The sequence below is a fragment of the Carcharhinus amblyrhynchos genome, chromosome 20 (assembly GCF_965287045.1).
Source record: "Carcharhinus amblyrhynchos chromosome 20, sCarAmb.v2.hapA, whole genome shotgun sequence".
NCBI lineage: Eukaryota > Metazoa > Chordata > Chondrichthyes > Carcharhiniformes > Carcharhinidae > Carcharhinus > Carcharhinus amblyrhynchos.
In genome coordinates this window covers 51,392,725-51,414,280 of record NC_137343.1, presented here as the reverse complement: position 1 = coordinate 51,414,280, position 21,556 = coordinate 51,392,725, and the positions used below count along the sequence as shown (strand labels likewise).

The window sequence follows — 21,556 nt, the reverse complement described above, 5'->3', positions numbered from 1 at the left end:
TCATTCCAAGAGCTCAGCAGTCACTAGTATATTTTCAGATTTATATTTTATAACTATTGGGCTTCCTTCAGATTCATTCATCCTTTACATTCAGATCACTTTTACCACCATCCACAAGGTGATGGGTGATGGAAGCAGATGTTTCAGGTAATGGTCAATCTATAGATCATTCACGTGGAGGGAAGGCAGAGTACTGTACAAGCTTCACAATGATCCCTGCTCTCCAGCTGGTATAAAACCAGGTTCTGTTGTCACCTGTAATTTGCAATTGTCCAATTATTTTGCCTGTCCATAAAAGAAAGGTTTGTTTTGGTTTTTGCTATGATTGTGATGACTATGTGGAGCATGTATGATGTACTATGTAAACTTTTTATTCAAAACTCCAAAATGAGGTCATTTCTATACAACATTTTCTTATCTTTTTGATCAAGACTTCACAGTAGCACTTCATTGGTCAATCTTTCTGTCCCACGGATAGATTATAGTGATTGACCTTTCTACCTTTGGTTTAACATCATCTACTAATTGGAAGATCTGAAAAGGGTTCATCCTGGTGCTGCCTGAAATATTTACTTCCATCACCCAACTTTGTGGAGTGAGGTTTGCACCAAACTTGGCTCACTGCTTTGTTGAATTCATATCAATGATATGAATGCACAAACTGAATTCTTTCAATTGGATAGAGATCTTCAGTCCCTGTTAGAGGAAGTCAAGTTGTAAAGTAAACAGCATTACAAAAATGAAAAAAAACAAGAAATTTTCTGTGCTAGCACATACTGTTTGGCAGAAGATACTGGATATTACAAGGCTCAAGCCAAGTCTCAAAGCTGCCGAGTGTCAGATTTTGTAGTAGTCACTTACACTGCAGTTGATAAAATGACTAACATGGGGAATGATTGGTGCAGTGGCACTTTATAAATTGATGCTTGAAATTAGTTGGGACTCGTCCATTGTATGATGAAACCAGCTTGGATCAACATTCTGAATCTGATGTAGACAATACAGGTTTGGCCTTTTGTTGGTTTCTCGTGCTTCTCTAAGTACCTCTTTGTAACAGCACTGTTCTGCATATCTTCCTTAATTTGAAGACAGATTTCATAAATTGTCTTGTTGTTTGTGGGTCATTAGTATGTGCAAGTTAATCCACAGAATCACAAAATCCCTACAGTATAGAAAGAGGCCATTTGGCCCATTGAGTCCACACTGATTCCCCAAAAGAACATCCCACCTCGGCTCTCCCCACTGCCCTATCCCTGTAACCCTGCACTTCACCATGGCTAATCCACCTAACTTGTGGTTGTTTACACCCTGGGAGGAAACCCACGCAGACATGGGAAAAGCATGCAAAAATTGACTGCCCTGTTTCTTGCATTACAGAAGGGATTCCATTTAAAGTACATCAGTGGCTGTCATGTGCTTTGCAAAGTTAAATTGTAAAAATGCCTATCAATAAGGATACTGTTCTGATCCCTGTGGGGGCAACTGTAAATCAAAATAACCAGATTTACTAAGTGGCTCCCAAATGGCCAACAAGATTTCACATTTTGTAACTTTGAGGAATCGGAGCCAATGCTACTTAAACGTGAATTAACAGGCAAATGACACTTCAAATAAAAAGTTAGATTTCACTTTAAATAGTTGATGCACAAGATGCATTTTTGTTGTAACTCAAGCTCTCATGTCACTGCCTTCCTCTCCTCCCCTCCAAAATTGGGTCATTACAATCCTGATGATATTGCTTTCTGCAGTTCCTTTTCAACAGAACAGCCAGTAACACCTCATTAATGGTCTGGGCCCTTCTGGGTAAAAGCCCAGCTCTTTAGCATTACAGGTATTCAAACAGCCTTCCAGATTTTAGTCTTTCTTAACCAGCTTGTACATCAAATCCAAGAGCCCCCAGCTCCCACATGTAGGTAAGGTATTCGAGAAGGCATATGGCATGCTTGCCTTCATCGGTCGGAACATTGAATATAAAAATTGACAGGTCATGCTGCAGCTGTACAGAACCTTAGTTAGGTCTCATTTGGAATATAGTGTTCAATTCCGGTCGTCACACTAACAGAAGAATGTGGATGCTTTGGAAAAGGTACAGAAGAAGTTTACCAGGATATTGCCTGGTCCGGGGGGGTGTGGAGGGAGGGCAGTATTAGTTATGAGGAGAAGTTGGATAAAATTGGTTTGTTCTCACTGGAATAATGGTGGTTGAGGAATGACCTGACAGAGGTTTACAAGATTGAGTGACATGGACAGAGTGGATGGTCAGGTACTCTTTCCTAAGGTAGAAGAGTCAAGTACTAGGGGACATAGGTTTAAGCTATATGGGGAAAATTTTAGGGGAGATGTGCGAGGTAGGTTTTTTACACAGAGTGGTGAATGTCTGGAAGGCGCTGCCTGGGGAGATGGAGGGAGCAGATGCAATAGCAGCATTTAAGGGACATTGAGACAAATATATGAATAGGATGGGAATGGAAAGGTATGGACTCCATAAGTACATATGATTTTAGTTTAGGCAGACATCATGATCAACAGCTATAGTATCTTGGTGTGAAATCCCATGATATCCAAGAACATTTACTGGTTATCTGCTGTATCTCGTCATTTCCAAATTACTCTATTTTATTATATCTCTGTTTCCCTAAAATGATGCACTATTTCCAACCAAAAGCACGTGGCTGAGTGATGTGGCAAGAGATTTGTAAAATTCAACTTGCACTTGCCTGTGGGGGGAAAAAAAAGCACTTTTGTATCAAGAACTTTGTTCTTTTTGTCTCGGAGGAAAAGGTGGTGCAATTGCAACAGATTAGGGAGTATTTTATTCATCAGCAGTATTGATTTGATTTATTTTTGACACGTGTATTGGCCTACAGTGAAAATTATTGTTTCTTGTGCACTATATAGACAAAGCATACTATTCATAGAGAAGGAAAGGAGAGAGTGCTACAGTCATAGCTATGGTGTAGAGAAAGATCAACATAATGTGAAGCAGGTCCATTTAAAAGTCTGATGACCATAGGGAAGAAGCTGTTCTTGAGTCGGTTGGTATGTGTCCTCAGAGTTTTGTATCTTTTTCCTGACGGAAGAAGGTGGAAGAGAGAATGTCTGGGATATGTGGAGTCCTTAATTATGCTGGCTGCTTTTCTGAGGTAGCGGCAAGTGTAGACAGTGTCAATGGATGGGAGGCTGGTTTGAGTGATGGATTGGGCTTTGTTCACAACTCTTTGTAGTTTCTTGCAGTCTTGGATAGAGCAGGAACCATACCAAGCTGTGATACAACCAGAAAGAATGCTTTCTACGTTGCATCTGTAAAAATTGGTGAGAGTTGTAGTAGACATGTTAAAATTTCCTTAGTCTTCTGAGAAAGTAGAGGCATTGGTGGGCGTTCTGTTGGGTTGTGATGCCATCCAGCCAATAAGCCTGAAGACGCTTATTTCGTAGCTAACGTTTCAAAGATTAAAATGACTACCAATCATAGAATCCTACAGTGCAGAAAGAGACCATTCGGCCCATCAAGACTGCACCAACCACAATTCCACCCAGGCCCTATGCCTGTAACCTTGCGTATTTATCTTGCTAATGCCCCTGACACTAAGGGACAATTTGGTATGGCCAATCCACCTAACCCACACATGAAGAATAAAGAAAATTACAGCACAGGAACAGGCCCTTCAGCCTTCCAAGCCTGCACTGACCGTCCTGTCCGACTGAACTAAAACTCCCTACCCTTCCGGGGACTGTATCTGTCTATTCCCATCCTATTCGTGTATTTGTCAAGACGCCTCTTAAAAGTCACTACCGTATCTGCTTTCCCTATGTTCCAGGGCAGCGAGTTCCAGGCACCCACTCCCCTCTGTAAAAAAAAAAACTGCCTCGTATCCCTTCTAAACCTTAAGCCTTTGTCCCCTAGTAATTGACTCTTCCACCCTGGGAAAAAGTTTCTGACTATCCACTTTGCCCATGTCTCTCATAATCTTGTAGACTTACGTATAGTAGATTTACTGTACATAGATTCTGAAATTTGCATTTTGTCATCAAACTTCATCTTTGAAATGTTACTTTTTATTTATTTCTTTTAACACACAGGTTAATGTATTTTTCAGATTCAATTGTAAATGTATCGTAAGCTGTGAGCACAGAATGAAGAAGGCAAGCAGGTCGGCTCCTGCACCATCCAAAGTACAGGGTAAAATGCAGACCGTTGAGAAAATTAAATCGGATAACTGCCCTTCAGTAACTACAGTTACCAAGGCTTCAAAAACAGCAGGATCAACAACTGCATTAACAAAGGTAATTAATTTTTCGCTGTGTTGTACGTTGTAGAAGAGCCTTAAATGTTAAAAGTTACAGGCCATGGTTTAAAAAAAAGCGTTACCATAAGAAATTGTTGCATCCTATTTATTTTATGTCCATTGTATCGTATGTTGATGTTCAGACATCTTCCACCTCCCACATAAGCTCAACCTGAGCATAATGAAGGAAAACATGTCTTATCTTGGGTACTGATGATTAAACACTTCCTTTTAGGTAACCTTGAGTTTTTTGCAGAACTATATTAGGGAGAACTAGTTAGCTGAGGAAGCTATGCCTGAAATCAGTTTTGTTTTGTCTGATGGAAAATATATCTGACCTATTTCATTAGGATCCTGAACCTTGGATCTGCTTGTCAACAAAAAAGCTAATTGCCAGGACCCTGATATCACACCGATATTGTAATCATATACTTTGTAATTCTAGAATGAAAGAATTTTTCAACATAGAAGCAGACCATGCAGCCCATTGAATACTATTGGTCTGGCCTCCTACAAAATACTACCATTTATGGGGGTGGCACATTGGCCTCACAGTGCCAGGTATCTGGGTTTGATCCTGGCCATGGGTAATTGTGCAGAATCTGCATGGGTTTCTTCTAGGTGCTCTGGTTCCCTCCCACAATCCAAAGATGTTCAGGTTAGGTGGATTGACCACGCTAAATTGCCCCTTAGTGTCTCAAGATGTGTATGTTAGAGAGATTAGTGGGATAAATAAGTGGGGTTACGGAGATAGAGTCTGGGTGCAATGCTCCTTTGGAGAGTTGAGGCAGACTTGATGGGCCAAATGGCCTGCTTCTGCACTCCTACTGTACTCCTTGTACACCTATGACTGTGTGGCCAAATTCCCATCCAACTTGATGTTCAGGTTTTCTGACATCACCGTAGTGGGTTGGATCTCGAGCAATGATGGGACAGAGTACAGGAATGAGATAGAGAATCTGGTGAACTGGTGCGGCAACAATAATCTCTCCCTCAGTGTCAACAAAATGAAGGATATTGTCATCGATTTCAGGAAGCTTAAAGGAGAACGTGCTCCTGTCTACATCAATGAGGAAGTAGAAAGGGTCGAGAGCTTCAAGTTTTTAGGTGCACACATCACCAACAACTTGTCCTGGTCCCCCCATGCTGACACTGTAGTTAAGAAAGCCCACTAACTTTTTTACTTCCTCAGAAAATTGAGGAAGGTTGGCATGTCAGTGACGACTTTCACCAACTTTTACAGGTGTACCATAGAAAGCATTCTTTTTGATTGTCTCACACCTTGCTCTGCCCAAGACAGCAAGGAACTATGAAAGGTTGTGAATGTAGCCCAAACCATCATGCAATCCAGCCTCCAGTCCACTGACTCTGTCTACACTTCCCACTGCCTTGACAAAGCAGCCAGCATAATTAAGGAACCCATGCACCTCAGACATTCTCTCTTCTATTTTCTTCCTTCAGGAAAAGGATACAAAAGTCTGAGGTCACGTACCAAGTGACTCAAGAACAGCTTCTTCCGTGCTGCTGTCAGACTTTTGAATGGGCTTACCTTGCATTTAAGTTGATCTTTCTCTAGCTATGACTGTAATACTACATTCTGCACTCTCTCGTTTACTTCCGTATGAACGGTATGTTTTGTCTGCATAGTGCAAGAAACAATACTTTTCACTGTATATTAATACATGACAATAATATATCAGATCAAACTGTAGGAGTTCTATGTTGTTAGTATTGAAGCTTCCCACTTGGAGTACTGTGCGCAGTTCTGGTCGCCTTACTACAGGAAGGACGTGGAAGCTATTGAGGGGGTGCAGAGGAGATTTACAAGGATGTTGCCTGGATTGGGAGGCATGCCTTATGAAGATAGGTTGAGGGAGCTAGGTCTCTTCTCTCTGGAGAGACAAAGGTTGAGAGGCGACCTGATAGAGGTTTATAAAATGTTGAGAGGAATAGATAGGGTGGATTCTCGGAGGCTATTTCCCAGCACTGAAATGGTCGCTACGAGAGGACACAGGTTTAAGGTGCTGGGAAGCAAGTACAGAGGAGATGTTAGGGGTAAGTTTTTCACTGAGGGTGATGAGTGAGTGGAATCGGCTGCTGTCGGTGGTGGTGGAGGCGAACTCGCTGGGGTCTTTTAAAAGACTTCTGGATGAGTATATGGGGTCTAATGGCATTGGAAGTTACAGATAGCTCTATGGCTTGGTAGGTATGGATGTGATTGGCACAACTTGTGGGCCGAAGGGCCTGTTTGTGCTGTAGTGTTCTATGTTCTTTTCATATGTTCATGGCTTTCCTTATACTCCCTGTTGGGAGCTGCTAACCTACACATCCAGGGCATTAAAGGACAATTTTGCATGGCCAGTCAACCTAATCTGCACATCTTTGGAGTGTGGAGGGAAACCGGAGCATTTGGAGGAAACCAGTGCAAAATCCACAAACAGTGATCCAAGCCGGGAATCAAACCAGGCAGCAGTGCTAACAAACGTGTCACCGTGCTACCCCCTATGATTCCCCCTGAGCTGAGTGTTTTGTTGGTATTCTGAAATCCATCCTTCAACATAAATGAAACTAGACTGAAACCAGATCCAACCTTGATAGGCTCCCACTTGATGTAATACTTGACTGAAAGATCCAGTAGATCTCGCAGATTGTGGCACCAAATGTTACTTGTGTTTTTGTTTGAAAAGAATATGACCTCTTTTTAAAAATTTATTCATGGAATGTGAATGTTGCTAGCTGGGCCAGCATTTATTGCCTATCCCTGAAGGCATTTAAGAGTCAATCACATTGCTGTGGGTCTGGAGTCACATGTAGGTCAAATAGGTAAGGACAATAAACTTTCTTCCCTAAAGGAAATTAGTGGATCAGATGGGCTTTTACAACATCAGCAATGGTGGCAGCTTGGTGACACAGTGGTTCGCACTGCTGCCTCAGTGCCAGGGACCCGGGTTCAAATTCAGCCTTGGGTGAATGTTTGTTCAGAGTTTGCACATTCTCCCTGTGTCTGTGTGGTTTTGTTCCAGTTTCCTCCCACACTCCAAAGGTGGATTGGCCATGCTAAATTGACCCTTAGTCTCAGGGTGCCGAGCAAGGTGAGTACATGGGGTTTCATGGGGAGATAGGGCTTGGGTGTGAGTGTTATCAATGCAGGCTTGATGAGCCGAATGGCGGCCACCTGCTTTGAGCAATTCTATGATTAGACTTTTAATTCCAAATTTTTTTCTATTGAATTCAATTTCCACCATCTGCCATGGTGGCATTCAAATCCATGTCCCCAGAGTATTACCCTGTGTCTCTGGATTACTATTCCAGCTAGTACCTTCCCTTGAAGAAAAGATAAAGTCAGAAACTTGTTGGAACACATTTATTATTTGTTTTTTTTTTTAAAATCAAACCATTTTTACTGAACAGATTTGCTTGAAGCAAATAATGCAAGCTGTGCAGAATTCAGATGCATATGATGAGCAACCCAGTCTTGGGTGATACTTGGAAGCTGCAGTGTGGGACAGCTGACAGGATAGCATGTATTTGTTTAGGTGCTGAGCCTTTGAATATTTTGCAGCAGTTCAGTCACTGACAGCTATGTTTGACTGACTTCTGGCTTTCAGAAAGGAATTGTACTGATCCTTGCTCCAGCCAGCTTTGAGCACAGAGGAGAAGTGAATGATCCTGGAAGTCTCTGCTAGATTCACTTTCTCAGTTTTGTTTTCTTGAACTTGTTCTTGGTTTGGCTCTACTTCTAAAGTTTAGATGGTTAAATCACATTATAAACTGGCTGATGGCCCTAGTTCAATATGGAAAACAACACTTTGATAGTGAATTGGATGAAATATTTGTATTGGAGTATCCTGACACAACTTTGGAATTTCACTGGCTAATAGTTTGTAATGGCTACGGGCACAACTTGGGGCAGTATGGTGACACAGTGGTTGACACTGCTGCCTCACAGTGCTCGAGCCTGTGTGGATTCTCCCTGTATGTGTCTGGGTTTCCTCCAGGTGCTCCGGTTTCCTCCCCCAGTCCAAAGTTGTTTGGGTTAGGTGAATTGGCCGTACTAAATTGTCTGTTAGTGTCAGGGCAAGTACATGGGGTTATGGGAATAGGGCTTGGGTGGGATTGCTGAAGATTCAGACTCAACGGGCCAAATGGCTTTCCCTACACTGTAGGGATTCTATGAACTCTCACTCACATTATTATACTGTCACTATTTGGCTGTTATGAGACTAGTCATTGTTCACTATTGAGCCATAGTATTGTTGTGGTTTATTTACTGAACGGAAGGTGGTGAATGTGTGGTCAGTAAGTTAACTGTGGTTTCATACATTTCCTGTATATTTTGCTGCTTCGAGTGAACAGAAACTAAACTTTTTTGCAGCTTTTGATATTGTGATTTAACTACTTTTGTGATGCTGTTAACATTTAAACTTGTTATAGTGAATATGTGAAATTGCCAATTACAAAAGCTGCTAATTCTACTTTTAATATCTTAATGTTGAGAATTGTAAGTGAGTCCCAGTATTGGGAGAAATCTACAGAAGTTTTCAAAAATTGGAAAGTTTTTTGACCAGGGAAAATGCTGAAAAATTATTTCCACTGGTTGGCAAATTGGAACATTTAAGTGAGAGCTAGTATTTATAAAGGAAGCTTAGGAATACCCAGAGCTCCTCATAATCATGAAACACTTTAGGGGTTTATTCAGTGATGTAGTGTAAAAAGAAAGCAGCTAATTTGTGTACTGCAATGTCCTAGAAACCTGAGGAATAACAGTTCATCTAGACACCAGAAAATCTACTCTGCTGTTCTTTGACTAACGCCATGGGAACTTTTATATCCACCTGAAAGAACAGATATGGCATTGATTTAACTCCTCATCTGAAACCTGACACCTCTTGCATTACAGCACTTTCCCAATTCACTGATGTATTAGCGTTGTAATACTTCCTCTGAGTGCCATGAAAGTGCAACCTAAACTTGACCTCTCTCTGGAAGATTCCCTTTGACAAGCAAGTGTCAGACATTCTGATTTGCGTGACCAGCTCAACTCAGTTATGTCTGGCTCTACATGCTGTGATTGCTTGGCATACCAGCTTGGCTGAATACCGGGAAGTCTGATATTTTGTTCTATCATCTTGTCTTCAGAAGCTTCCAGAAGCAGCTCAAATGAAAATGGCTGTGTTTCTTGGTGTGACACACTGGTACACAGTTGAAGCCTTGTGTGTATACAACAGAGCGGACAGGACTATTACTGTAAAGACTTCCAGGAGGGGGAGGCTCTGCAAATATCCCCATCCTCAATGATGGAGTGTTTGCTGAGAATGCAACAACAAAGATGAAAATTGTTGTGCATGTTGCTGAGGCCTGTACAGTAGGCTGCTGAGAACACAGGCCTCGTAAACCAACATCTTGATCCTCCGAGTCAACATCATGTTTTTCTGCGCACATTCCGTTTGATGACACCACCTGTAACAGTTTCAGGCTGAGAAAGTGTCCCCACCCTCCCCTTTTTAATTGGCATTTTCTTCTCCATATTCTGACCTTTGTCTTCCATGCAGAAACATATTCAATCAGACAGCAAGGTCTACAATCTGTCCAGATTGAAAGTGGAGACAAAAATACAGCATGTGTTGATCAAAGAGCCCTTCTAAACTGATGATGTTGCAGTAGTTGCTCACATAAAAATTTAGCTACAAGGATTCATGTATTGTGTCTCCCATACCGGTAACTTGTTCTTCCTGACTGTAAGTGTCGAGAAAACTGAGATTATGGGACAGGGTGTCACATCTCCACCCTTGATCATGCAAAACACTGGAAATGCTGAGCAAATTTTGCTTCCTTGGCTCTGGTGACAGATAACCAGTCTCTTGATGCAGAACTCAATATGCAGATAGGGAAGGAAATGACCTAGTGATATTATTGCTAGATATTTAATCCAGAAACTCAGCTAATGTTCTGGGGATCTGGGTTTGAATCCCACCATGGAAACCTGAAGTGAAATTAGAATTCAGTAAAAATTATGCTGAATTAAGAATCTACTAATGACCATGAAACCATTGTCGATTGTTGGGAAAACCCATCTGGTTCACTAATGTCCTTTAGGGAAGGAAATCTGTTGTCTTTACTTGGTGTGGCCTATGTTGGAGAGGATTTTCGAGACAGAATTATTGGAGATTGGATTATTGGAGAGGATTGGAAATAAGCCTCACAAACTTGATCGAGTTTTTTGAGGAAGTGACGAAGATGATTGGAGGGTAGGGCAGTGGATGTTGCTTACATGGACTTCAGTAAGGCTTTTGACGAGGTCCCTCATGACAGACTGGTGCAGAAGGTGAAGTTGCATGGGATCAGAGGTGAGCTGGCAAAGTGGATACAAAGCTGGCTCGGTCAAAAAAGACAGAGGGTAACAGTGGAAGGCTGCATTTCTGAATGGAGGGCTGTGACAAGTGGCGTTCCTCAAGCATCAGCGCTGGGACCTTTGCTGTTTGTAATATATATATATAAATGATTTGGAGGAAAATGTAACTGGTTTGATTAGTAAGCTTGTAGGCGACACAAAGGTTAGTGAATTTGCGGATAGCGATGAGGACCATCAGAGGATACAGCAGGATATAGATCAGTCAGAGACTTGGGCGGAGACATGGCAGATATAGTTTAATCCAGACAAATGAGAGGTAGTGTGTTTTGGAAGGTCTAATATAGATAGGAAATGTACAGTAAATGGCAGAACCCTTAAGAGTATTGCTAGGCAAAGGGATCTGGGTGTATAGGTACACAGGTTACTGGAAGTGGCAATGCAGATGGAGGAGTCAAGAAGGCATAAGGCATGCTTGCCTTCATCGGTTGGAGTATTGAGTTTAAAAATTGTCAAGTCATGTTGTAGCTTTATAGAAACTCAGTTAGGCCACACTTGGAATATAGTGTTCAATTTTGGTTGCCACAGTACCAGAAGGATGTGGATGCTTTGGAGAGGGTACAGAAAAGATTTAACAGGCTGTTGCCTGCTATGCATTAGTTATGAGGAGAGTTTGGAGAAACTTGGTTTGTTCTCACTGGAGCGACGGGATGTTGAGGGGAGACCTGATAGAAGTCTACAAGATTGAGAGGCATGGACAGAAGCTTTTACCCAAGAATCAATTCTGCGGCAAGGATATTTTGGCCCTGGAGGGAGTGCAGAGGAGGTTTACTAGGCTGATACCGGAGTTGAGGGGGTTGAGCTATGAGGAGAGGCTGAATAAACTAGGCTTGTACTCGTTAGAGTTTAGAAGAATGAGGGGAGATCTCATTGAGACGTATAAGATGATGAATGGGATGGATAGGATAGAGGTGGAGAGACTCTTCCCGCTCAAAAAAGACAGTAGGACTAGGGGGCACAGCCTCAAGATAAAGGGGAGGCGGTTTAGAACGGAGTTGAGGAGGAACTTCTTCACTCAAAGGGTGGTGAATCTCTGGAATTCTCTGCCCGTTGAAGTGGTGGAGGCTGCCTCGCTAAATATTTTTAAGAAGCGGGTTGATGGGTTCTTGATAAGAGAGGGGATTAAGGGTTATGGGGAGAGGGCGGGAAAGTGGAACTGAGCCACGACAGATCAGCCATGATCTTATTGAATGGCGGGGCAGGCTCGAAGGGCTAGATGGCCTACTCCTGCTCCTATTTCTTATGTTCTTATGTTCTTAATTACAAGGGGACATCGGTTTAAGGTGCAAGGGGCAAGGTTTAAAGGAGATGTACGAGGCAGATTTTTTTACATATAGTGAGTTCCTGAAACCCATTGCCAGGGAAGGTAATGGAAGTGGATATGGTAGTAATTTTTAAGGGGTGTCTTGACAAGGATATGATTAGGATGGGAATAGAGGGATATGGTCCCCGGAAGGATAGAGGTTTTAGTGAAGTTGGGCAGCTTGGTCAGTGCAGGCTTGGAGGGGCCGAAGGGCCTGTTCCTGTGCTGTAATTTTCTTTATTGTGTGTCTGGGGTAACGTGTAGAACAAAGAACAATGTGGTTGAGTCTCAACTGCCATTGGGAAACTAGACATTTTCAAAAATCTTAGCCAGCCAGTGATGTCCATGTCCCACAAATAAATGAAAAAAATACAGAAAACATCTACTGTTGATAAATAGTAAACCTTAAATTGGAGGGTGTTCTCCTCAAATAATGCAGTCTTATAGTTTAACCACACTTTGTGTCCAGTTGTGTTCACCAGATCACTAACATTTAAATAACAGCCCTGGAGATTGTGGAGGAGAGCCATGAGGTGAATTGTCATAAGAACATAAGAAATAGGAGCAGGAGTAGGCCAACTAGCCCTTCGAGCCTGCCCCGCCATTCAATAAGATCATGGTTGATCTGTCTTGGCTCAGCTCCACATTCCCGCCCTCTCCCCATAACCCTTAATCCCCTCGCTTATCAAAAACCCATCAACCCGCGTCTTAAAAATATTTAGCGAGGTAGCCTCCACCACGTCAACAGGCAGAGAATTCGAGATTCACCACCCTTTGAGTGAAGAAGTTCCTCCTCAACTCCGTTCTAAACCGCCCCCCCCCCTTTATCTTGAGGCTGTGCCCCCTAGTCCTACTATCCTTTCTGAGCGGGAAGAGTCTCTCCACCTCTATCCTATCCATCCCATTCATCATCTTATACGTCTCAATGAGATCTCCCCTCATTCTTCTAAACTCTAACGAGTACAAGCCTAATTTATTCAGCCTCTCCTCATAGCTCAACCCCCTCAACTCCGGCATCAGCCTAGTAAACCTCCTCTGCACTCCCTCCAAGGCCAAAATATCCTTGCGTAAGTACGGCGCCCAAAACTGCACACAGTACTCCAGCTGCGGCCTCACCAATGCCCTATACAGCCGCAGCAAGACCTCCCTATTTTTATATTCAATCCCCCTCGCGATGAAGGCCAGCATCCCATTCGCCTTCCTGACCACCTGCTGCACCTGTAGGCTGGGTTTTTGCGACTCATGCACAAGGACCCCCAGGTCCCTCTGCACCGTAGCATGCTGCAGCTTTTCGCCATGTAAGTAGTAGTCCTTCCTACTATTATTCCTGCCAAAGTGGATAACCTCACACTTGCCAACATTGTATTCCATCTGCCAGGTCCTCGCCCACTCACTCAGCCTATCTAGATCCCTCTGCAGACTTTCTACACCCTCCGCACAATTTGCTGTTCCACTTATCTTTGTGTCATCAGCAAATTTCGACACCTTACACTCGGCTCCCTCCTCCAGATCATCTGTATAAATGGTAAATAGCTGAGGCCCCAGCACCGATCCCTGGGGCACTCCACTAGTCACCAACCGCCAATCCGAATAGCACCCATTGACACCCACTCTCTGCCTCCTATTTGACAGCCAATCCCCTATCCACGCTAGCACCTTACCCCCAACTCCATGCCCCCTAACCTTTTGTAACAACCTTTTGTGCGGCACCTTATCAAACACCTTCTGAAAATCGAGAAACACCACATCCACCAGTTCCCCTCTATCGACTGCAGTAGACACATCCTCATAGAATTCCAATAAATTTGTCAGACACGACTTCTCCTTAACGAATCTGTGCTGCGTCTGCTCTATTAAACAATTCTTCTCAAGATGTCTCGCTATTTCCTCTTTGATTACAGATTCAAGCATTTTTCCTACAACAGACGTTAAACTAACCAGCCTATAATTCCCTGCCTTTTGCCTGCTACCCTTTTTAAACAGCGGCGTAACATTAGCCGTTTTCCAATCTTCCGGCACTTCCCTGGAATCCAGCGAGGTTTGGAAAATAATCACCAAGGCATCCACTATCACCTCTGCCATTTCCTTCAGTACTCTTGGATGCATTCCATCCGGTCCTGGGGACTTGTCCACCATCAGTCCCTCTAGTCTGTCGAGCATTGCCTCTCTAGTAACAATGATCTCATTCAGGCCCTCCAGTCCTACCATCTTTCCATTGTTAACACCCGGCAAACTATTCGCATCCTCCTCCGTGAAGACCGAAGCAAAAAAGTTATTCAAGGCCTCAGCCATTTCCCCATCCCCTACCACTAAATCCCCCCTCTCATCCTCTAAGGGTCCAACATTCACCCTAGCCAGCCTCCTCCTTTATATATTTATAAAAACTCTTACTATCCTTTTCTATATTTAGCACTAGCCTAGATTCATAGTCTATCCTTCCTTTCTTTATCAACTTCTTCATCATTCTTTGTTGATATTTAAACCTCTCCCAATTCTCTTCTCGCCTGCTACTTTTAGCCACTCTAAATGCATCAGCTTTTAATTTAATACTCCTTTATCTGCTTCGTTATCCACGGCTGATTATCTCTTCTCCTACGATCCTTCTTTACCATCGGAGTAAATTTCTGCTCAGCACCAAGAAAGATCTCCTTAAAGGTCCTCCACTGTTCCTCAGCAGACCTACCGACCAATCTGCACCCCCAATCTACATTTGCCAATTCCTCTCTCTTCCTATCGTATTCTCCTCTGTTCAAACAAAGGATACAGGTCCGGGATCCTACTTTCTCCTCCTCCATCTGCATCAGAAACTCCACCATACAATGATCACTCTTCCCAAGGGGATCCCTCTCAACAAGGTCCCTAATTCTACCTGCCTCATTACATAACACCAGATCCAAGATAGCTCGCTCCCTCGTCGGCTCCAGCACACACTGTTCAAGGAAACTATCCCGGCAGCATTCCAAGAACTCTTCGTCAAGCCCACCGCGTCCAACATGCGTCGACCAATCCATATGTAGATTGAAATCCCCCATAATTATCGCCATTCCATTCCTGCACGCAGCATTTATTTACACGTTTATAGCCCGCCCCACCTCCCGGTCATTATTTGGGGGCCTAAAGATGACACCCACCAGCGTCTTCCTCCCCTTGCTGTTAATAATCTCCACCCACAACAATTCCACGTTCTGCTCTTTGGCGCCTATATCTTCCCTTACTACCACCCTGATACTATCCTTAATCAGCAGAGCTACCCCCTGCTTTTTCCTCCCGCCCATCCTTCCTAAACACTTGATACCCCTGTACATTCAGCTCCCAGTCCATGTCACCTTGCAATCTCGTCTCTGTAATGGCCACCAGATCATATCCATTTGTGCTGATCTGCGCCACCAGCTCATTCACTTTATCTGAATGCACGAAGCATTCGGAACAAAGTGTCTTCATCCCAGCTTTCACCTGGACCCTATTTGAAGGAGCGCTACTAACCTTACTCATGCCCCCTACTCCCTTTATTATTGGGACATCCTTGGCCTCTTCCCGTACCTATACCCTCTCCTTTACTTTAGACCCTGTAATTTCACCTACCCTCGCAGCACCACCACCACGCCCGCCCACCCCCCCAATTAGTTTAAAGCCCTATCCACAGTGCTATTTATACAATTCGCCAGGACTCTGGTCCCAGCACGGTTTAGACCAACACCATCCCACCTGCCCCAATACTGGTGCCAATGCCCCATAAATTCAAAACCATTCCTCTCACACCAATCCCTGAGCCACCCATTCACCTCTTTAATCCTATCTACCCTACGCCCATGTGCACGCGGTTCAGGTAGTAATCTAGAGATAACCACCTTGTCGGTTCTGCTTTTTAATTCCTTTCCCAGCTTTTCATACTCCCTCTCCAGATCCTCAGTTTGCATTTTGCCTATCCGAGCACCAGGCAGACAACACACCCTTCTGTGCTATTTATCATTGTGACAAAAGACAGTGCCGATATCCTTAACCACACTATCCCCAATTACCACTACATTCCTTTTTACCTTCTCTTTGTCTATGTCCTGTGTCTGCATTATAAGGAAACAAAACTTGAAAACATGTAAAAAAAATGTTATTTCAAAATAATGTCTGGAAATTCCTTTTCATGCAAAGAGCAACATGGAGTGAACTTCTGGATAGGTTACTACCTTTGAATCATCAAGAAGAATTTGCACGCCATGGCTGGACCTGTAAGATTTTTCTGTATGTTGTTGTTCGGATCTTGGGAAGATATACTGGTGGTTGAGTGTGCAGCACTTCCCTGAAGAAATGAGTCAATTATGTAGAAGCACGAGGAAAATTGTATGCGTTATTTGGAGTAATAGATTTTCACTTTACCACAGTGACACTGCGCCTGTACACGTAAAACTGAGGTCTCGCTACACGAGTAACCAATTGTGAAATACACAAATAAGATACTACTTATTCCAAGATCCTTTCTGTCATCTTTTGCATTTATCAAAACCTGAAGAACCTGACAGATGCCATTTGAGTCAGTGATTAAAATGGTGCCCAGGAGCAATAACTTTCCTGTGTTTTAATTTTATTTATGAAAGGGCTTTTGGATCATGCTGACAGTGCAAGTGAATTTGGATTGTACTTAGCAACATGATAACCAATCCATTGTTTATACAGCAGTTTGGCCTTTCTCCAGACAGGTTTCTTGTTGCTTTCATGTTTCATGTACAGATAAATTGGCGTTCATTCAAATTGGAAGTGTGCAGTCCTGTTGCGAGATTAATGCTGTACAGCAACCAAATGGCCTCTCCCCCCACCTTGATCGTACCTCCCCTCTGGAAGAAATCCTTAGATTGCTTTCAGCAGATTTTCTGCCTGGAACACCACAAAAAGTTTAACTTGAGCTAATTCTTGCATCTTTTCAAGAAGATTTGTGTAAGAAGTTAGAATTTTAATTTAGTTATGCTTAACTCACAAGTGTGACACTTCCCTGTTAATTTGTATTTCTGCCTTTTTGCATTCACTACTGATCGTGACTTCCCTGCCCTGTTTCATAAACAGCAGCCAGTTTCATGGTTTCCAAGGTCTTTTACAAATGAAAAATAGGACTTGACCCAGGCACAGCACCTTCAAGCTTAGGGCAGTTCCTGTATGATCCATAGCCCAGGTTAAATCAAATTGATTCAGAAATAAGCTTTGGCTGAAGAATTTTGTTTTGAAATGAGGCATTGGGATCCTACAGAATACACTAGCTCTCTTCAAATACCGCCTGTAAAGCATGTTTGATCCTCCCATGAAATAGTCACTGCCATTTGACGCCCGATCACTAATTACGCAGATGGATAAAGCAATTGAATTTGTACTTGTTTCGGTGTTTGCAGAACAGACCAGCGAAGACAACTTTTTTCAGCCTTCAGCAGTTCCCAGCAACACTTCTCCAAATTTTGGGACATGCTAATAGTTGAAAATTTGCATTTTCACATTTCAAAGAACAAAGAAAATTGCAGCACAGGAACAGGCCTTTTGGCCCTTCAAGCCTGCACCAACCATGCTGCCCAGCTTAACTAAAACCCCCTATCCTTTCGGGGACCATATCCCTCTATTCCCATCCTAGTCATATATTTGTCAAGACGCCCCTTAAAAGTCGCTACTGTATCCGCTTCCACTACTTCCCCCAGCAATGAGTTCCAGGCACCCACCACTTCATGCAAAACATCTGCCCCGTACATTTCCTTTAAACCTTCCCTCTCACACCTTCAACCCCTAGTAATTGACTCTTTCATCCTGAGGAAAAACTTCTGACTATCCAACTCTGTCAATGCCCCTCATAATTTTATAGACTTCTATCAGGCCGCCTCTCAACCTCTGTTGTTCTAGTGAGAACAAACCAAGTGTCTCCAACCTCTCTTCAGAGCTAATGACCTCCATTTCAGGCAACATCCTGCAAAATCTTTTCTGTACCCTCTCCAAAGCCTCCACATCTTTCTGGCAATGTGGCAACCAGAATTGAACACTATATTCCAAGCGTGGCCTAACTAAGGTTCTGTAAATGGTTAATTGCAGCTCCTTAAGGGTTTTAACTTGGGATTTAAGGGGATTTTCACAGTAACTTCATTATAGAGTTAATATAAACCTACCTGTGACTAATAAATAAACTTTAAAACCTCGGTCCTTTCTGTACCTTGTGAAAAGTCTTGCTTCATAACAAGAATCTGTTAATCTCATTGATTCCTTTATCCTCTGATAGTGCAACTCCTCCTACTTATTGTGGGTTCATAGAACAGCACAAACAGGCCCTTCGGCCCACAAGTTGCGCCAATCATATCCATACCTACCAGGCCATAGAACTATCTGTAACTCCCAATCCCATTAAATCCCATGTACTCATCCAGAAGTCTTTTAAAAGACCCCAGCGAGCTCGCCTCTACCACCACCGACGGCAGCCGATTCCACTTGCTCGCCACCCTCTGAGTGAAAAACTTGCCCCTAACATCACAACAGCTCAGTGACTATTGCTGCTAGCTGTGCAGATACATGGATTTGGGCCAGTGTCTGTGGGAGTTTGCGCATTCTCTCTGTGGTTGCATGGGTTTCCTCTGGGTGCTCCAGTTTTCTCCCACACCCCGAAGATGTGCTCTTAGGCTGATTAGTGTAACAAATTGTCCCTAAATTATTCTCCCCTGAATCTGGTTTCCAATAGGTCTACCATAAGCATAGACACGGGTCAAGGGAGGTGTAGGAATAATGCATTGTTAAGATGGCAGCACGGGCTCGTTGGGCCGAAGGGCCTGTTTCCCGTGCTGTTTTGTTCTTTGCTCTTTGTTATCTCCTCTGTATTTGCTTCCCAGCACCTTAAACCTGTGTCCTCTCGTAGCGACCATTTCAGCCCTGGGAAATAGGCTCCAAGAATCCACCCTATCTATACCTCCCAACATCTTATAAACCTCTATCAGGTTGCCTCTCAACCATCATCTCTCCAGGGAGAAGAGACCTAGCTCCCTCCAACCTATCTTCATAAGGCATGACTCCCAATCCAGGCAACATCCTTGTAAATCTCCTCTGCACCCTCTCAGTAGCTTCCACATCCTTCCTGTAGTGAGGCGACCAGAACTGCGCACTGTACTCCAAGTGGGGTCTGACAAGGGTCTTATAAAGTTGCAGCATTACCTCCCGACTCCTAAACTCAGTCCCTCGATTAATGAAGGCACCATATGCCTTCTTGACCACATCCTCTACCTGCGAGGCCAATTTAAGAGTCCTATGGACCCGGACCCCAAGATCCTTCTGCTCCTCAACACTGCTAAGAGTCCTGCCCTTGATATTGTACTCCTTCATCCCATTGGTCCTGCCAAAATGGACCACTACACATTTATCTGCGTTGAAGTCCATCTGCCACTTCTCCGCCCAGTCTTGCATCCTATCTATGTCCCGCTGCAACTTCTGACATCAAGAAAGAAAGAAGAAAATTACTATTATTGTTGAACTAATCAGGGAAAATCTTTAACTTTCAAAACAATTAAACTCTTAAAAGAACAGTGGGGAAAGGCATTCACTCCTTTATTTATTAGTTTCCAATTATATGAATTTAATGACTTAAAGGGGAGTAATAGTAAGAACTGGATCCGTCATAAAACCAGTAGCTGCTGGAGCAGGCCATATGCGTTCTGTATGACAAGTGGATCACTTCCTGACTCATCATAGCCTCTCTGTTATTGACAAAGCTGTAGCCAGAGTGTAACTGAATACGTGCCGTTTGTTCTGATGTGTATAGCTTCAACAGCACTTAATACTGAGCAAGTGTTTGATCTTCTCTCTTTCATATGAACATACAACAATATGAATTAGGAGCAGGAGTTGGCCACTTGGCTGTTCGAACCTGCTCAGCCATTCAATAAGGCCAAGGCTGGTCTGATTGTAACCTCGACCCCACATTCCTGCTTATCCCCAATAACGTTTCATCCCGTTGTTGTCCAAGAACTTTCTTTGAACTGCTTCTAACACATTTACGCCTTTAGATAAGGAGACCAATACTGTGCACAGTACTCCAGATGTGGTCTCACCAGTGCCCTGTACAACTGAAGCATAACCTCCCGACTTTTGTAATTCATTCCCCTCACAATAAATGATAACATTCTATGAGCTTTCCAAATTACTTTCCACACCTATATACCCTTTGTGATTCGTGCATCAGGACTCTCAGATTCTTCTGCATCTTGGATCTCTGCAATTTATGACTATTTAGATAGTAAGCTTTTTTTATTCTCCTGTAAAAGGGGCAATTTCATATTTGCTCACATTCTACTCCATTTACCAGATTTTTCGCACTCGCTTAAACTATCTGTCCCTTTGTAGTCTCCTTGTGTCCTTGTTACAATTTCACTGGTCTCCATATTCTGCCTCCACCACTGGCTTACTGTGGCTACAATGTGTGTGATCTGCAGGGTGCGTTGCATTCATTTGACAGTACCTCCCAAACCCCTCTTTTGAGTAGAACAGAAATAGCAATTACCAGGAAGGTGCACAATATCCTCTCGCCATGTAGAGGATATTTTGCTGTTTTGGAATTCTCTGTCCAGCTCCGTTGTAGAACCACTGACCTGTAGCGGTTCAAGAAGGTGGGCCCACTATCATGTTCTCAGGGCAGCTAAGGATGGGGCAATAAATATCAGCCTTTCTGGTGTTGTGGACTAGAGGGGGATTAACTTAACCTTGATTTCTCTTCTCACTACTCACAGAAAACTTGAGATAAGATAAATGTCTGACTTGCTGCATGAAACTTTGTGGTTCCGGTCAATGTTAAGAACTCCCAGGGCAACTCACGCCCGACCGTATGTATAACTATGCCACTACCCCTGGTGGATCTGACCTGTGGTTGGGATAGGGCATAATGAGGGATGGCAGTGTCTGGAGCACTATTTGTAAGAGATGATTCCTTGAGTGTGGTCACGGCTGTTGCTTGTCTTGTCTGTAGGACACCTTCCAGATTTGTCACCAGCTCCCAGGGAGAGAGAGGAATTTAAAGATTTGACAGAGTTTGCTGTTGTTTCTGATGCCTAGGTTGATGCTGGGTGGTCCGTCTGCTTTCAGTCTTTTTAGACATTGTAGAACAACTAAGTGGCTTGCTAGGCCATTTTGGAGTCAGTCAGATTGTTGTGGGTCTTGAGTCACATGTAGGCCAGACATGTAGATAAGGATGGCAGACTTCCTTCCCTAAAGAGCAGACAGTGCCAGCTTTTTAAAAAATTCCAGTGATTGAATTTAGTTTGTACCAGCGGCTGTGGTGAGATTTGGTTTTGAGAATGGGGGAATACAAAGCCAAGGGAAAATTGGAAACATTGCGGTATATAACAACCCCCCCGCACTCTTGGAATGCTTTTCTGTACTGTAGCATTCTGGAAACCAGCCAAGAATAATATCACTGAGGAAATGAGTGAAACTTGATGCCAAAGCTTCTTTTGGAAGAGTGAAAGAAGGCTTGTTCATAACTAATTACTTAGAAATGCATATGAGGGAGACACCAGTATTTAAAAAGTGCTGGTTTTAGTTTATTTCAGTTCTTGATTGTGA

The 21,556-nt window shown here is 43.2% G+C and overlaps 1 protein-coding gene across 7 annotated transcripts in view; it reads left to right on the top strand.

Annotated features, from left to right (window-relative positions):
- specc1la (sperm antigen with calponin homology and coiled-coil domains 1-like a) overlaps positions 1-21,556 on the top strand; it is a 281,487-nt gene that overhangs the window by 33,289 nt on the left and 226,642 nt on the right. For all 7 annotated transcript variants that reach the window (XM_080208609.1, XM_080208608.1, XM_080208607.1 and 4 more), the window contains exon 2: positions 4,098-4,284. In XM_080208609.1, the coding sequence (XP_080064735.1) occupies positions 4,135-4,284 (150 nt within the window). In that variant the 5' untranslated portion in view covers positions 4,098-4,134. The remainder of the gene's footprint in view (positions 1-4,097; positions 4,285-21,556) is intronic.